The sequence below is a fragment of the Myodes glareolus genome, chromosome 16 (assembly GCF_982192425.1).
Source record: "Myodes glareolus chromosome 16, mMyoGla1.1, whole genome shotgun sequence".
NCBI lineage: Eukaryota > Metazoa > Chordata > Mammalia > Rodentia > Cricetidae > Myodes > Myodes glareolus.
The window spans coordinates 55,253,306-55,274,143 of record NC_142041.1 but is presented as its reverse complement, the minus strand read 5'-3'; the positions used below and the strand labels follow the sequence as shown (position 1 = coordinate 55,274,143).

Genomic DNA, 20,838 nt, shown 5'->3' with positions numbered 1-20,838 from the left:
TCTACAGCAACCACTGCCTCCTGCAAAGAGAAGCGAGGCTGACCATGGCAGGGAGAACTGTTCTACGGGCTTTCTGTATTCAGAGAGCAGTTTGACCCCAGGTTCACTTAGAAAAACAACAGTAATAATTCTCTGCGCTCTGGAGATTATGACCTCCCAGCCATGAACTTTTTGACCAGGTTTATAGTACCAGGCGTGAATCTCTTCCTATAGAACAGGCATCAAATCCAATTACAGAGTGGTTGGTACCCCTATGCCATTGCAACAATAGGTATATTTTGCCTTGAAGATTTCCCCGAATTTACAGCTGGGTAAAACTTTTTTTTTTCTCCTAGGAGTCTGCATTCTAGTACTATGAACACTAGCCAATAGGGAGGAAGATACTGTTATGGAATATTAGTTTAAGATGTGTTACATTTGTTTATGCTGTGACATATTTGTTTAATGATACAAAGACGTGTTGCATTCGTTCATGCTGCATTTAACTCTGGAAAGCTGTGTTACTTTGCCTGCCTAAAATACTTGAATGGTCTAATAAAAGGATGAATTGTGCCCATCAAAATCCCAGCAAAATTCTTCAAAGACCTCGGAAGAATGGTACTCAACTTCATTTGGAAAAGCAAAAAACCCAGGATTGCCAAAACAGTCCTGTGCAATAAAAGAACTTCTGGAGGCATCACAATCCCTGACTTCAAACTCTACTATAGATCTACAGTACTGAAAACAACCTGGTATTGGCATAAGAACAGACAGGAGAACCAATGGAACCGCATAGAAGACCCTGATATCAATCCACACATCTTCGAACACCTGATATTTGATAAAGAAACAAAAAAATATCAAGTGGAAAAAAGAAAGCATATTGAGCAAGTGGTACTGGCATAACTGGATATCAACATGTAGAAAAATGAAAATAGACCCATATCTATCACCATCCACAAAACTCAAGCCCAAATGGATCAAAGACCTCAACATAAAGCCAGCCACACTGGACCTCATAGAAGAAAAAGTGGGAAGTACACTTGAACACATTGGCACAGGGGACTACTTCCTAAATATAACCCCAGCAGCACAGATACTGAGACAAACAATTAATAAATGGAACCTCCTGAAACTGAAAAGCTTCTGTAAAGCAAAAAACACGGTCAACAAGACAAAACAGCAACCTACAGAATGGGAAAAGATCTTCACTAACCCCACATTAGACAGAGGTCTGATCTCCAAAATATACAAAGAACTCAAGAAACTGGACACCAAAAGATCACATAATCCAATAAAAAAAAATGGAGTACAGACCTAAACAGAGAATTCTCAACAGAGGAATCTAAAATGGCTGAAAGACACTTAAGCAAATGCTCAGTATCCTTGGTCATCTGAGAAATGCAAATCAAAACAACTCTGAGATTCCATTTTACACCTGTAAGAATGGCCAAGATCAAAACCACTGATGACAACTTATGCTGGAGAGGTTGTGGGGTAAAGGAAACACTTCTGCATTGCTGGTGGGAATGCAAGCTGGTACAACCCCTTTGGATGTCAGTGTGGCGACATCAGAAAATTAGGAAACAACCTTCCTTAAGACCCAATAGTACCACTTTTGGGTATATATCCAAAGGATGCTCAATCGTGCCATAAGGTCACGCTCAACTATGCTCAACTATGTTCATAGCAGCTTTGTTTGTCATAGCCAGAACCTGGAAACAACCTAAATGACCCTCGATCGAAGAATGGATAAAAAAAAAAATGTGGTACATTTACACAGCAGAAAAAAATAATGACAGCTTGAATTTTGCAGGAAAATGATGGAACTAGAAAGCTAGTGAGGTAGCCCAGACACAGAAAGACAATTATCACATGTACTCACTCATAGGTAGTTTTAAAACATAAAGCAAAGAAAGCCAGCCTACAAACCACAGTCCCAGAGAACTTAGACAATAATGCAGATACTAAGAGAGACTTACATAGATCTAATCTACATGGGAAGTAGAAAGTAGAAAAAAGATAAGATCTCCTGAGTAAATTGGGAGCATGGGGACCTTGTGGGGGGGGGTTGAAGGGGGGGGAGTGGAGAGGCAGGGAGGGGAGCAGAGAAAAATTTAGAGCTCAATAAATATCAATAAAAAATTAAAAAAACAATACAATGAACAACTAACCTTTAAAATACTCGAAAAAAAGACATTGAAGAAGACACCCAACACCATGCTTATGTTTTAGAAAAATCAACATTGTGAAATGGCTATTTTACAAAAAGTAACCTAAAAATTCAATGTAATCTCCATCAAAATTCCAAAGCAAGCCATTAGGAGAAGGTTCAGTGGTAAAAACAAGCTTTCTGTGACAACTACACACCTGACTCGATCTCTGAAACCCATATAAAGGTGGAAGGCTAGAACCGACTCTACAAAATTGTCCTCTCACCACACACACACACCTATTTGTCACAGGAATAGAAAATAATCTAATAATCTAAAACTTACTTGAAAGCACAAAAGACCATATAGAACCAAACCAATCCTGAGTATAAATACTAATGTCAGCGCTAACATCAGACCTGATTATAGTGCAGAACCGTGTAATAGAAACAACTTAGTATTGGCAAAAAATAAAAAATAAAAAAATAGACATTCAGATTAATTAAGCAAATAGCTGAACCAGATATAAATGCACACAGATATGGCCTGATCTTGATATCAAAAATATACATTGGAGAAAAGTCAGTCTGCTTACCCAGGAGCACTAAAAAATTGAATATTTGCATATAGAAGCATGAAGCTAGATACTTGTTTTTCACAACGCACAAAAACCAAGTCCAAACAGATCAAAGACCTTAATATAAGATCTGTGACTTAGAGACTGTTAGAAGAAAAGGAAGAGACTTCAAGACATAAGCAGAGGCAAGAACTTTCTGAATAGGATCACAGTTGCTTAGGAAATAAGTCCAATAACTGACAAATGGGACCGCATGAAATTGAAAGGCTCCTATACTGAAAAGGAAATACTTAATAGAGTAAAAAGACAGCCGACAGAATTGGAAGCTATAGATAGAGCTGATAGAGGATTAATATCAAAACTACACAAAGAACTAAAAAAAAAACTGAAAAAGAATAACTCCCAATTACCAAATGGGCTAGTGAAAATGAGCAGACTACAACATGAAATGCAGGCAGCCTGAGCAACAGCATGTGAGAAATGCAGATCAAAACCAAATTGAGATTCCATTGTACTCAAGTCAGAGCGTTAGAAAACTAATCTTGGCAAGGATGTGGATGAGAGGGAACCTGATCTGCTGCTGTTGGCAATGTAACCTAGCCTGGCAACTATGGAAGTCCCAATAAACTATATATCAGTCTACCATATAACCCAAGTTGGCACCACTCCCGTGTATTTATCTGGATGGCACTAAGACAAGGTATCTAAGAGACATTTGTACATTAATGTTTACTACAGCACTATCCATAATTGCTAAATGATGGAACCAAGCAAGCGAGATAAAGAAAATGGGGTAGGGAAACACAACGGAGTCTTTTCAGTCATAAAGAATGAAGTTATATTGCTTGTAGGAAAATATACATAATTGGAAACAATTATATTAAATGAATTAAGCCAGTCTCAGAAAGATAAATATATTTTCTCTTGTTTACAGTTCTAGGTTTTACATGATCATGTAAAATCATGAGTGTACACATGACATGAAAGTAGAGGTGAAACTGTCTTGGGGAACAAAGGGGGCCAATGGGAAGGATAATTAAAAAGCAGAGAGAGGACATGGGTAGGAGGGAACTATTCCCGACATATATCATATACCTGTAAGAAAATTAAAAACAAGTAGGATTAAAAATTTCAAAAATGAAGAAGGACTGTCTAATTTCAAAATGCTAGAAACCAGTGCTCTTGGAGCCCCTGACTCTGAGCTCTTTGAAGGACTGCTTTTCCTTCCCTTTGAACCATAGACTGTCTCTGGCACAGTGTGTGGATTCAAAAGACAACTGTTAAATAAAACTGACAGTGTCTGAATAGTGTCTTAAGCAACAGAGCGATTGAGAAACTTTACATTCCAGCCTGTCCTGTGGCAAGATACCTAAGACTCAAGCTATGACTCATAATGGTAGGTATCATAGCTTCATAGGTGTCAGGTTCAGACACTTCAAAATCACGAATGAGAAATCATAAAAACTTCAAGACTTCCCTGAGGCTTCTAACCAATCCACAGGAGTTCAGGAAGCACTAATTATTTTTAAGGCATCCTTTGCTTTTTAGTTCCAGCCATCTCTTCTTGGTAATGGCAGTGTGCAGAAAGTTTAGCCCCTGAGAGCTTTAAGGGCAGAAGTGTGAATGCATTCAGTTTCAGATGGGGAACTTCCAATAGATAAAAGACTTTGTGAAATATATTTTCCCAACAGTGTCAAAAACCTGTCAGTAATTACTAGTTCAAAGAATACTCTATGTCTTTTCTTAATCTACAAATTAACCTCAGCCAAAATAGTAAATTTACATTTCTGGATTTCTGAGTCACCTTTTATTAGAATATTAGGCAATTTTTCATTTATTCAACCAGATAGGTTATGTTTAACCGGGTATACTCTTTGGACTTAGTGTGTTTACTTTTCTTTCTTTTCCTGTTTTCTGCACTCACAGTTTTACTTCAGGCGTAAGGTTCTCTTACCACACTCCCCCTCGGGACTTTGGGAATAGAGCCGCCAGACTTGTTTTTGCCCTAGGTCAGCTAGCATTAGAGACGTGTCATTGTTTCCTACTGAGCTCTACTTTGCTTCTATTTTCATTTTAGGTTCATTATAATACGATAATCAAGAACAAGGGAACACAAAGAAACTCAACTACACGGGTTCTTTTGTTGCTTTGTTTTTAAAGCCTAGGTCTCTGTGAAGCTCTAGTTAGCCTGAACTGGCCTTGACTCTGGAATGATCCTTCTTCAGCCTTTGCCTACTCAGTGGTCGGATTACAGGCCTGAGCCACCCAGGACGTCTGGTTTATAAATTCACTTACAAAGTATTGAATATAAGAATTTAGAGTACAGTCTGGTACTCTTCCACGCTCTTCCCAGATTAAAGCCCCTTCAAATTCCTTGTGACAACAACCAATCTCTGTAACTTTAATATGTGAACTACACATCAGAATCAGACAGTAAAAGAGAACATCCACAACGGCTGTAATGGATGCATTATTTTCAGATTAGCCTGCGTGATTTGATTACAATTCGAGAAATACTTTGGAAACTAAAATATGTATCTAAAGCGACCTCTCAGTGACTACTATGGATAAAACAAGTATGTGTTTCCTTTGATAAATAGAAAGCGGGATTAAAAAAAACTTCATGATGAATTTGAGAAGCTAACAGAAGACCCTTACAAGAAAGAAGACAAACTCGTTCCAATGTCAAATCACCTCAGCCAACCCGTAAGCTCTTAGCGTCCTTAACTTTGCTAGAAAGCGACACTAACAAGAAATGAACGAAATCCAAGGATGCCAGAGTGCCGACGTTCATAGTAAAAACTACAAGGAAACGTCTGAAGATTCTGAGTAAAGACTTACAGACACGGATGAAGGATTACGAGGTTGTTTTATTAGACCTGGAAGACATGCTGTAGACGGAATATTCGGTTTGAATTTCTAAACGCAGACGCTCGGCCTCGGGAACTCTGGGAATTGTAGTCCCGGAACAGCGAGGAACGCAAATTTAGTCAGTCCTCGGTGGACGGCGAGCCCTTAGGTCCAATTCAGTGTTCTGAGTTCTCATTGGTCCCGGCTAGTTAGCCAATAAGAGAGTGGGCTTGAAAATATACCTGCGCTGATTGGATATCCCTCCTCACGTTGGACGCAATCTCAGCCAATGGGACGACAAAGCCAGCAGAGGTGACAGGGTCACCGCGGAGCCTGCTGACCCTCCTCCGCCGGCGGCACAAGCCTGTGGTTCTTTGAGTCAGGCCCCGGCTAGGGCTTGCCGCGCCGCCGGTCGTGCGCCGTCGCGGGTGCGGCTCTGATGCTGCGGCTGGCTCCGGACGCCCGGAGCTCTGCAGGGTACGTGAGCCGGGGGCAGACTGGGGCCGGGAGGTGGCCGCCGCACCGCGGGCCCGCCGCTGCGCCCTCCTCCTGCCAGCATCCCGCGGGACGCTCGCTCTCCTCCCCGCATCCGACTTTGACCAGCCAGCCTGCTTTATGGGTAGCGGCTGTCGTCTGCCTCTTTGCTTTTGCTTCGTCTTGTCGGCGTGCTTTCTGTAAATCCCGTCCACCCGCGAGTCTCAGCGCACAGGCCTTCATTCAAGAGACACCCGTGTCCACAGGTGGTGGGCATTCGCGCAGTTAGCGGCTCCTTTCGTGCCAGCGCTTGCAGTCGAAGGCCCCGCTTGGGTCAGTTGTTCTGTGCTTGCTTGCTTGCCTGAAATTTTTCCTGTCTTGTGTTCTTGTTTCCTGTCACCCTGAAACTCGCTCAAGACTGTTCTGTGAAGAAACTGAGGCTTGGAGGAGGTAACTCAATTCCCAGAGAGTTACAGTTAGTTAATCGCAAGGAGAAGCCAGATCGGATCTCAGTGTTTGGTGGTGGTGGTGGCTTTTCAACCTCACTTAACTCCTTAAGGACTTAGGCTAAGTGTGTTCCCACCGCAGCTGTTAGCACGTGAGAGCTAAATACGTCTATGAATTGAGTGGTGTTTTCTTGACTGAAGGAAGAGAAGAACCTATCGGACATCTGCCCAAGTACAGATGTCTCACATGCTCCGTGCTCCTAAGACTGCCTGCTTGCCAGCGGCATAGCCCTCATCTGGAAGCTGGTTGGACATCTCTGCTTCCCAGACCTCATTACACTCACTGCGCTTGAACTTGCTCTTTAACAAGATTTCTTAGGTGATTGCAGTGCGCATTAAAGTTTGAAGATTGTGTTTGTCCAGATAGAACCAAGGAACAGAAAATAAGGCTGGGTAGTGGTGGTGTATGCCTTTAATCCTGGCGTTCGGGAGGTAGTGGCAAACAGATCATTGTTAGTTCTAGGCGAGTCTCATCTATATAGCTCAACCAGGGCTAAGTAAGGAGAAGAAAAGGTAAAGGCATACATTATATGCCTTCTGAGACTGAGATGCCGAAAGACAAGGACACAGTTTTTCACAGTTTTGTCATTTTGCAAGACTGACTTTTCTTTTTCAAAAGATGAAATATGCCTCTCAACAATTTTAACTTAACCCCACATCTTAAAATAGACATCAATAGTTATGGTGTTTCCAAATCGTCTTTTAAGACATCAGGTGCTGACTTTGAAAAGGTAAAAGAGCAAACTGAGACTACAGACATGTTAATTTACTGCTGATGGTTAAAAACTTCCGTTTATTCACACACAGTTGCTGGAGCTGTCCTGTGTAAGGTGCACCCCAGTTTTCTCCACTTTTCTTCGTTTGCTGTGAAGACCTTCCAGTAACTTTCTTTGGAAGAAAGGGGTTTTTCCACCTTATTCATTTTGGTAATTTAATAATAAAGCCGAAACAAACTGCCAGATTCACAATATCCCATTGCTCAATAATAAGTGTCTTGGTGAGTTTTAGTTTTCATGTTTTCTTAAGAATTAAAAAAAAAATATTTTCAGTATTGCTTTGCCTGCATATATGTCCGTGCACCATGTGCATGCCTGGTGCCAGAAGAGGGCATTGGATACCCTAGAACTTGATTTACAGTTATAAGCTGCTGTCTAGGTGCTAGGAATTGAACCTGGTCTTCTGGAAGGTCAGCCCGTGTCCTAACTGCTGAGCCATCTCTCCAGCCCTACTTCAGTGCTTTATTCCAAGACATTCCGTGTATCCCAGTTCAGTTTCAGGCTCCTCTCTGCACCAGATCATTTGACGTGCTTGATCTTAGGTCTTACCTTCAAAACTATCTACTGACGTTTTGGATACACCCAAGGAATCTTTTTTTATTTTCATTTATTTATTTATTTATTTTTTCTTTTTTTGAAACAGAGTTTCTCAATGTAGCCTTGACTGTCCTGGAACTCGCTCTGTAGACCAGGCTGGCCTCGAACTCACAGAGATGCACCTCCCTCTGCCTGCTGAGTGCTGGGATTAAAGGCGTGCTCTACCACTGCCCAGCAGGAAATTGTCCAGGTCTGTGCTTCTTGACATTAATGCTTTGGATGAAAATACAACCAGCAAACAAATGAGCAAGCATATTTGCATTTGACCTAGTGCGGTATTTAGTATAGAAAGTAAGGAAAGGATTTTGTTTCAATCTTCATTGTGGTTCATTATGTACTATAAACTTCCTCCGATCAGGATTTCAGTTATTTTAAATTATTTCTCTTTGTAGGTGCTGTGCACTTGTTTATGTATGTGTGCACTGTATGTGTGTGTTGTGTATATGTGCTTGTACGTTGTGTGTGAATGCCTGAGAAGGTTAACTTTGGGTATCTTCCTCCATCTCTTAATACCTTAGTTTTGGAAGCAGGGTCTTTGGCTGAACCCGGAGGCTCATTGATTTGGCTGATGTGTGAGTTCCAGGGTTCTCTGCAGCCCCAGCCCTGGAATTACTAGCTGTATGCCTCTGTGCATGGGTTTTGTTTGTCTTGTTTTACGTTGGTACTTGAGATTCAAATGGAGGTTCTTGGGCTTGCTCATTCATCCCTTTATCCTCTGAGTCATCTCCCCAAGTGTGTATGTGTGTGTGTGCTCTCAAGTGGGTGAGTGCGTAAGGATGCATGTATGTATCTGTGCACATAGGTGGATGCCAAAGATCAATATCAGGTGCCTTGTAAGTCTCCCTTCACTTTACTCTTTCAATAGGTCTGTGACCGAACCTCCAGATATCCACCTGTCCCCACTTCTGCAGCTAGAATTATATACATGCACTGTGTTACCCTGCTCCTACACTGGTGATGGGAATGCAGACGCAGATTTCATGCTTGCACAGCAGACATATAAACTGAACCATCTCTTCAGCCCTAAAATTAATTGTAGTGTGCCACCAATGAATTTAAAAAACTGTCTTACATTAGCATGCGAAGTAATGGATTTTATAATGGCATCTTCATATGTCATTATATGTTGTTCTCATTCATTCCCTTCCTCTGTTTATTTTGAGGTCAACTAAACTAAATGGAGGAAGTGTGGAGCGAATTCCTCAGTAATCACTTAAGCCATTTTCCAGCTTGTGAAGGCAAATGTCTCCATTATACTATTTAAGTTTACTTGATAGGTAGCAAAAAAAAACTACAGAGTATATTAATAAGTTGGGTTTAAAATTCTAATTTAGTAAAAGATTTGTTTTTATTTATGAGTGTGGGTATGTGCACATAAGTGCAAGTGCCCTTGGAGGGCAGAGTACCTGGAACTAGAGTTAGGGTGGCTGCGAGCTACCAAACATGAATGTTTGCAGCTGAACCTGGGACCTCTGCAAGAGCAGGATGTGCTCTTAACTGCTTAGCCATCTCTTCATTCCCCAGTTCTAACGTTTAAGCCAGGCAGCATAACCCTAGTACTCGAGAAGCAGAGAGAAGAATGTGTCTTTCCTCCTCCTCCTCCTCTTCCTCCTTCCCTTCCTCCTCCACTTCCTGTTTTCCCTTCTTTGTATGTATATGTGGCACTACCTTGCAAATGCTGGACAAGTACCCTTTTATCCCCAAGCTTGTTCCTACCTTCTTAAACCCAGTGTAACTCTTATGACATCATTGTTTTGACAGCTATGTGGTGTATTCTTGCCATCTCAGCACTCGGGGCTTTAGCAATGAGACCTCTCAAAGTTAAAATTAAAATTAAATAAAATTGCTTTTTGTGAACTCAACAGTCTACAGAAATATTGATTATTTTAAAAGATCCAAACGACATAGTTAGAAAGGGGTGTCTGTAATCTGATGTCGTCAAGATATTAAAATAAGGTGAACTTTCGGCATTGAATAACTCTGCCCTGAAGTTTTACATCAAACCTGTAATTTGGAGAGCAAATCCGAGCTCCAGCCTGCTTTTTCTTGCCTCATTTAAAGTTGTAGTTGCCATGCCCTTGACCACAGCTCTGTTCGTTGCGGGTGAGTTTGTCACTGCCTTGATATTCCTGATTTTTCCTAGACAGACTTTAGTTTGAGCCTTTCTCAATAGGGTTTGAAGATGGGACTTTTAGGATATTTTGACTCCAGGACATTCCAAAGGACCAGGAAGATTATGTACAGCATTTAAGGGATAATCTCCATTGAATAGTTATCTAAGGATGGCAGATAAAAAACAGAACTCCAAGTCAGGCAGTGGTGGTACAAGCTTTTAATTCCAGCACTCAGGAGGCAGAGGCAGGCGGATCTCTATGAGTTTGAGGCCTACAAGATCTAGTTCCAGTACAGCTATGGCTGTTACACAGAGAAACCCCGTCTCGAAAAACCAAACCAAACCAAAAATTCTAGAACTCTGTAGTCTTAAGGATGGCCTGGGTTCTGTGAAAAAGCCACTGTTTGTAGTGTTTGGTTTTGTTGTTGTTGTTGTGTGTGTGTTAACATGCATTTATTTAGTGTATCCTGGTTTAGTATGTATTGGCACACATGTCACAGTGTGCCAAGGGTGGAAATCAGAGGACAAGATATGAAAGTAGGTTCTTTGTTCTACTGTCTGGGTCCCAGAGGTAGCAAGTTGTATAGCAAGTGCCTTTATCTGCTGAGCCGTCTAACCGATGTGTGGTTTTGTTTCTGTTTTTCCAACACAATGTCTCAGGTAGCAAAGCCTGACCTCACTTGCTATATTATATATCTTGAGGATGACTTTGAACCACTTTCCCCTGCCTCTCAACTCTCTCAAGTGCAGGGATTGCAGGCATGGACCACCATGCATGGCTGAGTATTTGGTTCTTCCTGCAGGTTGCTTGAGCCTTGTGCCATTAAGCTGGTATTTATAAGCAGGGCTGCTCAGATGCTGATGGAATGACTGAGAAACCACCAGTCCTAAACTTGGTAGTTTATCATGTGTTCGATCCAGTGCCGCCTTTTATCCTGACTTTTAGAGTGGCAAAAATAACCATAATATTTTGATTCTAAGGTAATTGCTTGATAAAGGTTTTATTGTTATAAAGTCTTTTCCTTGAGTTCTTTGTATTTGCTTGGAGATTAAAATTATTAATGTATTATGTGTATATATTTTCTTTTCAGCATGCTGTGAGTTAAAGACCATTCCTGGTTTTAATAACATTGCTAAGTAGTTAGTCTAACACTTTTTATTGAATAATCTTACCATTTTTTATCATATAACTGAAAACTACCTTTTATTGAACATGTAGTATGTGGAAGGCATAGAGAAAGCTCTTTGTATGCATTGTCATTTTATTTATATGGTATGATGTTTTATAGCTTGTGTTGTCAACCTCATTTTACAGATGTGCACATTGATACAGAGTGTAAAGGGTTTCCATGACATTATAGCTTTTTAAAAAATATTTTATTAATGTGCATGTATGTGTGTGCCTGTATGTATGTGAGTGTATACCACATCTGTGTGGGTGCCTTTTGAGGCCAGGAGAGGCATTGGGTGCCCTGGAGCTGAGGTTCCGTGCTGTTGTGAACCTCCTGGTGTAGTGCGGGGAACTCATGTCTGTCCTCTTGAACAACAGGGAGCACTCATCTGCTGGGCCATCTCTCCAGTCTCGTAAGTGACCAAACTTCGGTCTGCTATGACTGGGAGACCTCTTGAGTCACGAAGAACCTAGAGGTGTATCTTTTGCAGCAGGCAGATAGAACCCAGGTCGATGTTCTAATGCTGCCCACATACATAGTGTTAGGAAGGACCTTTTGTGAGTCAGGGTCGTGCTGTAGTCAGTACGACTGACCTTTGCCTCAGCCTCTAGAGGCCTGGGGTCACAGGCATGAGCTCCTGGCTGGGAAACACTTAACGCTCCCTTCCTCCACTAGTACCTCTACTTTATCTCTGTACATGTCTGTATTGCTACTTTGTTACCTTTTCCCACAAAATAACTTCAGTAGACTTTTCTGGACGTTTAAGACTTTATCCATTTATGCATGTTAACACTTGTATGTTCTTCAGAATAAGGAATGCAATGCAAAGTCTTATTGGTTGACGGTATGGATTTTAAAATCTTTCTCCTTCCTTCCTTCCTTCCTTCCTTCCTTCCTTCCTTCCTTCCTTCCTTCCTTCCTTCCTTTCTTCTTTGATTTCGAGACAGGGTTTCTCTGTAACTTTGGAACCTCTCTCTGTAGGCCAGGCTGGCCTTGAACTCAGAGATCCGCCTGCCTCTGTCTCCCAAGTGCTGGGATTAAAGGCATGCTCAACCACCACCCAGGCAAAAATTGTTTCTTAATGTTTGTTTCTTTGTCTTTTATATGCCTGTACATTAGGTTTTCTCAAATGCTCTGTTTTTTAAGGCAGAGACTTGCCTCTAACCTATGCCTTGAACTCATGAACTCATGATCCTCCTGCCTTCCCAAAGCTATATGTTGAGATAGGTGTGACCTACCAAACCCAGATATGCTGGTTACTTATGGAGAAAAACATATACTGAGTTTGGAAGGAGGGTTTGGAAAGTAGAAAGACTGCTGAGGAACACAATATTAGTAAATAAGATCTCCACCCGTTCTATACTTAGTGACCTGACGACTTGGAGCAAACATTTGACTTGTCTGACTGTTGCACTGTCTGTAAAATAAATCACTTCATATTCTGTCCTCTCTTCTCGATGTGTTTCTGTTAGACATTAGGAGGTGGCACATACAGAGATGGATCCAGCTGCATGATGGTCATCCAGTCTGCTTGGTTGAGGCACAGACAGATCATACAAAATGGGCTCTTGGCTTCTTGCAGAGAAGCCCCTTTTTCTTTTCTTCCCTGATCTTGGGATTGAACTCAGGAACTAAGTATTGTGTGCTAGGCTGTGCTCTACCATTTAGCTAGTTGCTTGAGTAAAATTTTTGTTTTGACAGAGTCTTAGTAAGTTACCCCGGTGATCCTGAACTTGGTATCTTTCTGCTTCAGTCTACCAGGTCGCGTGAACCACAGATGTGCTGCCATGTCTGGCAAGGATGTCCTTTGGTGCTCTCCTTTTCTCTTGGAGATTTTGTCTTTTGTAGATAGTTTGCTGTGTCTCTCCCAACCCCTCCCCATAGATGAGCAATGAAAACCCAAGCTGTCAGCTCACCACTTTCCTTGAGGCACTTGTTTTAGCCTAGAAATGTTTCAGGAAAGGAAAAGTCCTGGCAGTGTTACAGTTTGAAAAGGAGAGCAAAGGTTACAAGCTTGTACATAAAAACCTTGTTTATTGGAACCATAGTGTTAAAATATGTATTGCTAAAAATGAGATTTATTGGAATATTGAGGATGACATATGTTCTTTTGCATATATAAATAACTTGATTTCTTTCTTCAGCTTATGTTCATTTTACTTTTCACAAACTCTGGAATTGCCAGTTCTTATTTTTGTGTGTGATTTAGATTCATCTGCTTCCTTCTAAAGATATTATAATGCAGTTACTTTAAAAGCACCATAGCTGGGCATAGTTGACGCATGCTTGTAACCCTAGCTTTTGAGAAGTAGAGGCAGGAGGATCAGGAGTACAAGGACAGCCTCAGCAACATAGGTAGTCTGAGGCCAGTCTGGACTGTGTGAGGCCCTGCCTCAGTAAGTACAAGTCTAAGCAGATGGGGTCCGAGTCACCTTGGCAGACTAGAACTAATCTTGTCAACCGTGCTTTTTCTTTTTACAGAATTTAAGAAGATTTTATTCATGTGTATGTCATAGAAGATGAATTCATCTTCTTCTACTATGAATGAAGAGCCTGATGCTCTGTCGGTAGTTAACCAGCTACGGGATTTAGCAGCAGATCCGTTAAATAGAAGAGCCATCGTCCAGGATCAGGGATGTCTGCCTGGCCTTATTTTATTTATGGACCATCCCAACCCCCCTGTTGTTCACTCAGCTTTGCTTGTAAGTTGCTTTTCATATTTTCAGTCTTGGTGTTTCAATTTTGCAAGTAAGAACTTTCAAACACCTTTGATAACATGGTAAAAAACTAAAGGACATTGTTAGATCATGCAGTCTTTATTTTGGCATATAAAAAATGTGGAAATTATGACATGTAGTTCTTAACATAAATAGTCACATGTTGATTTGGTTCTTTAATGTAAATGGTAACTATATAACATATAAATAAAATGTTCTGGTACTTGGTATTTTCAATTAACGTGATGATCTATTATTTTTGTTTTCTTTTTGATATGGGATATTGCTGTGTTGACCAGGCTATTCTTCCAGCTCTTGGACTCCGGTCATCTTTTGACTGTAGACATATACCACCACACCCAGATCATTACTGCCCCCCCCATTTGTGTGTATACCTGGACCTCAAACCCAGGGTTTTATGCATGTTAATTAAGCCTTCTATATATGATCTATGTTCCCTAATCCATCAATTGAGAGAACTAGAGTTAGAAAGGTACTTGTTAGTACAAGAAATTGAAATCAGGGTGCCATGAATGTTAAGCACATGCTATACTAAACTACATCCACCACCTAAAAGATACTATTTTTTATTTTTAATTTCATAATAGCTTTTTTTGTTGAAGAGGGAGATGGAGACAGGATTTCACTTTGTATCCCAGGCTAACCTAGAACTCACTTATCCTGGCCCATCTTCCCAAGTACTGGGATTACAGATGTACACAACCCCATCTGGTTCATAACAACTTTTAAAGATGTAATTCGTATACCATCATAAAGTTCATGCATTTAAAGTGTACAGTTGAGTGGCTTTTATTCACAGAGTGGTACAGCCATCTCTTTAGTCAATTTTAGAATGTTTTAATTTTGTTATATTGTTTTGAGGCATAGTCTTGTTAATGTTTCCAAACCTACCTGGATTTTGAGATCCTGTTGAGTCAGTCTCTCAGGTGTTGGGATTACTTTCAGACTTTTTTATCACCCCAGAGAGAACACTGTACTGGTAATCTGTTCTTCCCTAGTGCCATCCCCCTTGTGTAGGCAGCACTGGACTATGTATTTGCTACTCTGCAAAAATGCCTATGGAGTGTTCCTATAGATACAGTCACATAATAGGTGACTTTTGTGACTTTGGCTTCATTTATATTATGTTGAACAGATAGACCTCAACATGTTTCAGTGCTTCGTTTCTTTCCATGTCTGGGTAACGTCTCATTGTATGCACAAACACCATTTTGTTTATCCATCCACTAGTTGATGGACATAACACTTATTTTAATGTATGGTAAGGGGCAGAAAGGAAAGAAAATATACAGGATCAAAGCTAATGATTCAAAAGGATTTATGAGAAATGTGGAGAGTAGAGAAACATGTTAAAGAGTAACAAGACCGTCAGACAGATCCGGAATGGAGGAATTTCTGTGTGACAGGTAAAATCTGGGCCCTACAGTAGTACTTAGTTTAGAAAAGAAAGGCAGCTGGAGTGGAGGAGAGAGCAGCGATGGAAGTGACCATTACACGTTTTAAGGGACGTGTCTGTCAGATGTTATTTGTAGACCTGACTTCTGTCCTGATTTAACACATTCATCATCAGCACCTTCTGAGTGACTGGAAGTGAATGTGCAGTATACAGTAGATGACACTAAATGTGAAGGCTGGTGAGATGACTCAGCAGTTAGGAGCAGTTAGACTGCTCTGCAGGGTACCTTAGTTTGTGGTACACAGGCATACAGAGAAGCAAAATACCCATATAAGCAAAATAAAACAATTTAAAAAACATTTAAAGTCATTTGTCCAATGAGAAGGCTTCGTGGCAGGTAAAAGTGTTTGCCACCAAGTCCGATGACCTGAATTGATGCCCGGAACCCACACGTTGGGAGGAGAGAACCAATTTCTGTAACTTCTGCTTTGTGACTTCCAGGCATTGTGCTGTGGTACAAGGGCATGCGTACAAAATAACTAATATAAAATTAAATTAAAAATGTAATGCTTTCATGTATGGTGGTTAATACCTTCAGGTGTGGTGGCATACACTAATCCTGGTACCTGAAAGGCAGAGGCAGGCATATCTCTGTGAGTTTGAGACTAGCATGGTCTACAGTAGTGAGTTCCAGATCAGTTAGCACTATATAGTGAGATTCTATCAAAGCAAAACAAAAAATGCCTTGCTGTTGAAGTGTTATTAGCTGACAATGAAAATGTGTTAAGACTTGAAGAAAAGTTCATTACTTTTTTAAAAAGGTCATTTGTGTAGAATTTTATAATAGTATTAAGATAATTTAAAACTAATTTCTTCCTGAGCATGGCATCACCACCTTTAATCCTAGCACTTGGGAGGCAGAGGTAGGTGGATCTCTTGAGTACAAGGCCCTCATAGTCTACATAGTGAGTTTCAGGCTGGCCAGATATACATGGTGATATCCTGTTTCAAAACCAAAACAACAACAAATGAAAACAACAAACTAATTTCTTAGAGACGTAGTGAAATATCTACAGGTAAGATGTTCTCTAATATTCAGTTATGATTATGGACCAGAGAGAGGACTTGACATAAAACCAGATTGTCGCTTATTGAAGCCAAATGATGGGTACATGGGAGTCACCACACATACTTTTTATGTGTGTGACCCAATATTTCTGTTACAGTTTAAAAGAGGCAGGCTGGAGGCAGGAGGATGAGGAGTTAAAGGTCAGCCTGTGTGACATGAGATTTTGCTTTGATAAAATGACTGGCATAAACAACAGAAGTGGGGAGAAGTGTCTTTTAACTGGTGTTTTCAAGGGGATTTAGTTCATGCTGGGGAAGACTTGGCAAGAGAGCTCTGTTCATGAGTTCATGGTGGTGAGAATGTATGGTAGACTCCTTACGTCACAGTGAAACAACTGAATGAATGGCAGCCAGGGACGGGTACCACAAAAGTTCCCCTACCCCCGCAGTGATCCAGCCAGACCTTCCTTAAAGGATCCACAGTCTTCAAAATAGTGCTGCAAACCAGATCAGCTCTTCAAAACATGACAGATTCAAGCCACATCAGTATTTTTTGTTTGTTTTATTTTGTTGTTTTGGAAATAGAATATCCTACTATACATCACCTGTCCTGTCTTACCTCCTTTAGTTTGGGATTGCAGGTATGGCACCATCACATCTGACTCGAGTAGGTAATATTTTTGTAGGCAAATTTTCTAAGTATAGAAACTAGGAAAGACTGTTTACTGTGGGGGAGGGTAAAATTGCTCAGCAGTGCTGAGAACTGCTTAGTGCAGTAGTATTGGATTGATATGATCCTATGACTGGATTATTAAACTACTTTTCTTCCCACTTCAGGCCTGCTATAGGCTCTGAGGGCCTAATCCCTGGATTTGTCCAGGGTTGGTACTTGGCCAGGTAAGTTGGACAGAATGACTGCAAGGAAGTTAGAATAGGATCATGGCAGGAGTGGTTAAAGTGGTGGGATGATAGGTGCCAGCCTGCGTAGTGATGGAGCGGAAATAGAAGGCGCGAGCTAATGCAGAACTAGAGGCCAGCAGATTGAGGCTCTAATAAGGATGAGAAGCAGGTATGCATTTTAATAGTTCCCCTTTCATAATGTAACTTCAGAACTTTATTTTAGTTCAGTGGTCACTCCCAGTTTGATAAGATGCATTTCGGACCTATATGTCCACTTTTATTGTATGCTTTATGTATGAAGTGAGAATCATACAATATTATGTCCCCTTCTTTTCTCCCATCTTTGTTATGTATATATACCTACATTGCTTTAAGCAGTATGCTGTCAATCTTTGTGTGTGTGATACTCAGGATTCAACAGAACTTCACACATGCTAAGCAAGCACCTAGCTAACTTCCTAGCACTCAGTTAGCTTTAAAATATATTGAATTTTTAAAAAAGATTTATTTATTATGTATCCATTCTGTCTGCATGGATGTCTGCAGGTCAGAAGAGGACACCAGATCTCATTACAGATGGTTGTGAGCCACCATGTGGTTGCTGGGAATTGAACTCAGGACCTTTGTAAGAGCAGCCAGTGCTCTTAACCTCTGAGCCATCTCTCCATCACTATATTGAATTTTTTAAAATTCAGTTTGTTTTTGTCTGTGACAGGGTCTCACTAGATAGCCGTGGCTGTTGGCACTCATTGTGTAAGGCTGGTTTTGAACTCACAAGAGTCCTGCCTGCCTCTGCCTCTCAAATGCTGGGATTACACGCATGTGTTACCACAACCAGCTGTCACTTGAGAGTTTGGAGGATTTTTTTGGAGTGTTGTTGCCCTGTAGTGTAGGCTTGTCTCCAATTCTGGTTTTGTTTTGAGAAAGGGTCTCATGTCACCCTGGCTGGCCTGGACTTTACTCTGTAGACCAGGTAAACTCACAAGAGATCTGCCTTCCTCTGTCTTCAGAGTGCTGGTGTAAAGGCGTGTGCCACCACACCCGGTGTTGCCTTCAGCTGTTAATGCCCTTTGTTTGTTTCTCTGAGTTAGAATTGAAGGTATGTGCATCCACGTTCAGTTTCAAATGTCTTTTATATTTGTTCTCATCTTCACCATTTCCAGTGGTCTTCATTCCTACACATAGACTGGGGTTTGTACTAGCCTTCTTTTCTTTCCTGTCTGCCTGAGGAATTCAATTCTTTTCCTTTTCTTTCCTTTCCTTTCCTTTCCTTTTTCCTTTCCTTTCCTTTTTCCTTTCCTTTCCTTTTTCCTTTCCTTTCCTTTCCTTTCCTTTTTCCTTTCCTTTCCTTTTTCCTTTCCTTTCCTTTTTCCTTTCCTTTTTCCTTTCCTTTTTCCTTTGCTTTCCTTTTTCCTTTCCTTTTTCCTTTCCTTTCCTTTTTCCTTTCCTTTCCTTTCCTTTTTCCTTTCCTTTCCTTTTTCCTTTCCTTTCCTTTCCTTTTTCCTTTCCTTTCCTTTTTCCTTTCCTTTCCTTTTTCCTTTCCTTTCCTTTCCTTTCCCCTTCCCTTTCCCCTTCCCTTTCCCCTTCCCTTTCCCCTTTTCTTCCTTTCTGCACTTCATTTTGGCTAGTTTTTGTATTTTAGAGTCCACTGCTCCTTATTGTGTAGTATCTAAACTGTTTTTGTTTCATGGTTTGTCCTGTAGAGGTTGTCTGCCTTCTTAATGACTTCCACTTCTCTAATCCTTGTCTTCATTTTTCATCCTCTCCCTCAAACATGAAACATACTATAATAGCTGTTTTTGATGTTTTTCTAATTCATAATCTCTATTTTACCTTGATTTGTGTCTTTGATTACTCTTTGCCTTACTATTCTGGATGTAGGTTACATTTACCTGCATCTTTTCTAATCTGGTGATTTTCTCCCTATGCCGGGTATTAAAGCCTTTTAATGTGTCAGGTTTTTGAAAATTGTTTTAAGTTAGGCGTGGTGGTAAACACCTTTAATTTAGCACTTAAGAAGCTGAGGCAGATGATTCCGAGTTTGACCAGCCTGGTCTACAGAGTGAGTTCCAGAACAGCCAGAGTTATACAGAGAAACCCTGTCTCAAAAACTTTAAAAAGAGAAAAAAATATTTCTATAAATGCTGTTGAACTTTTTTCAGTGTTGCTTTTAGGTAACTTGGGACCAATTTGATTTTTCAAGATTGCTGGGCTTTGTTAGGATGTGTGCAGTCTGTGCTACCACTGTTGCCACGGTGGACACATCTAGGCACTCACCCTGATGCCTCATGGGTGGTGACAGATGTCTTCCCAGACTGTTCCCACCTCATCCTGAGCTCCAGATTTGTTGATTTACTTTCTGGTGGTGATATTCCCTTACCATGTGGCCTTTCACGCTTTGCATGTGCAGATTGCCACTCAAACCCAGACTCTCTGGCTCTCTCTGGGACACTACTGTGTGCTTCTTCTCTGCAAGTATGACTGCTGTGTCTTCCTCAGTATGATGTCTGCCTCACAGACTCACAAACCACCACGCCCATTTGAGTTCCTCTGAGTGCAACCTCTAGACTGCTGCTATCTGTGCAGTGAGGAAAGGGTCAGTTCTAGGACCTGCCTCACCCCTCTTTCCTAAGGACACAACTGCATTCTCCCTCTCGATGGCATCTGAAACAGGCACTGGGTATGAGTTTTACAGGAAAGGGCAGTTTGCATGTCAGGTAAGCCTTCATTAAGTGGAACAGAAGTCCCAGCTTTAGTAATCACAGAGAGAAAATCAGGTGCTTGAGTTTGTGGCCTTAATAGCTGACACATTTTTAATAGACTCAGCACTTTTACTTGAAAGGCAAAAAACCCAGTAGAAACCTGAAAGATAAGTAGATTGAGGTGACTGAGTTATGGTGAAGTCTGTAGATGATAACAGTATTTAGCTGTAAAGGTAAGACAACCCCAGAGAAGCCGCGTGTGAGGGAAATAGTGGAAAAAATGTGCTTATTGTAAGAGAACAAGTACCTGGGAAAGTTAGCTTATCTCATAAGTACAGAGCTGTGACCATTAGTTCATCTTGTAATTTTCATTTTATTTATTCTGATGTTTTGAGACGGTCTCCTTCTGTACCCAGGTTATCCTAAAACTTACTATACAGTCATGGCTAGCCTCTGACTCAGAGCAAATCCTTCTACCCCAGCTTCCTTCCTGGTGTACTTGCGGGAGTATACCGCTTTGCCTGTTTTTTGTGTGTTTGTTTGCTTGCTTGCTTAATTGTTTTTCTGATTTACAACACATTGGAAAGATGTAGTATAGTAAAACCCCAGTCACTTCATTTTATAAAGTTCATTGTATGCTTTGTCCCCCAGCAGTTTATTTTAATTATGTATAGAAAGTATCCAGCATGTGCTGGCTGTTGGAATTACTTTTTGAGATTAATAAATGGACTATAGCTCCTTGTGATCATGTAAAGATGAAATGATAAATAAAAGTGAAACAACCTAATGTTGACCTTGTGGATAAGGTCGGAATGTTCATTTCATAGGACACATTCA

General features: G+C 40.8%; 1 protein-coding gene across 1 annotated transcript in view; it reads left to right on the top strand.

The window, feature by feature from the left end:
- The first annotated feature begins 5,887 nt into the window (after window positions 1–5,887).
- Armc1 (armadillo repeat containing 1) overlaps window positions 5,888–20,838 on the top strand; it is a 29,082-nt gene continuing 14,131 nt past the window's right edge. The window contains exons 1-2 of the mRNA XM_048419923.3: window positions 5,888–6,036; window positions 13,679–13,899. Of these exons, the coding sequence (XP_048275880.1) occupies window positions 13,717–13,899 (183 nt within the window). The 5' untranslated portion in view covers window positions 5,888–6,036; window positions 13,679–13,716. The remainder of the gene's footprint in view (window positions 6,037–13,678; window positions 13,900–20,838) is intronic.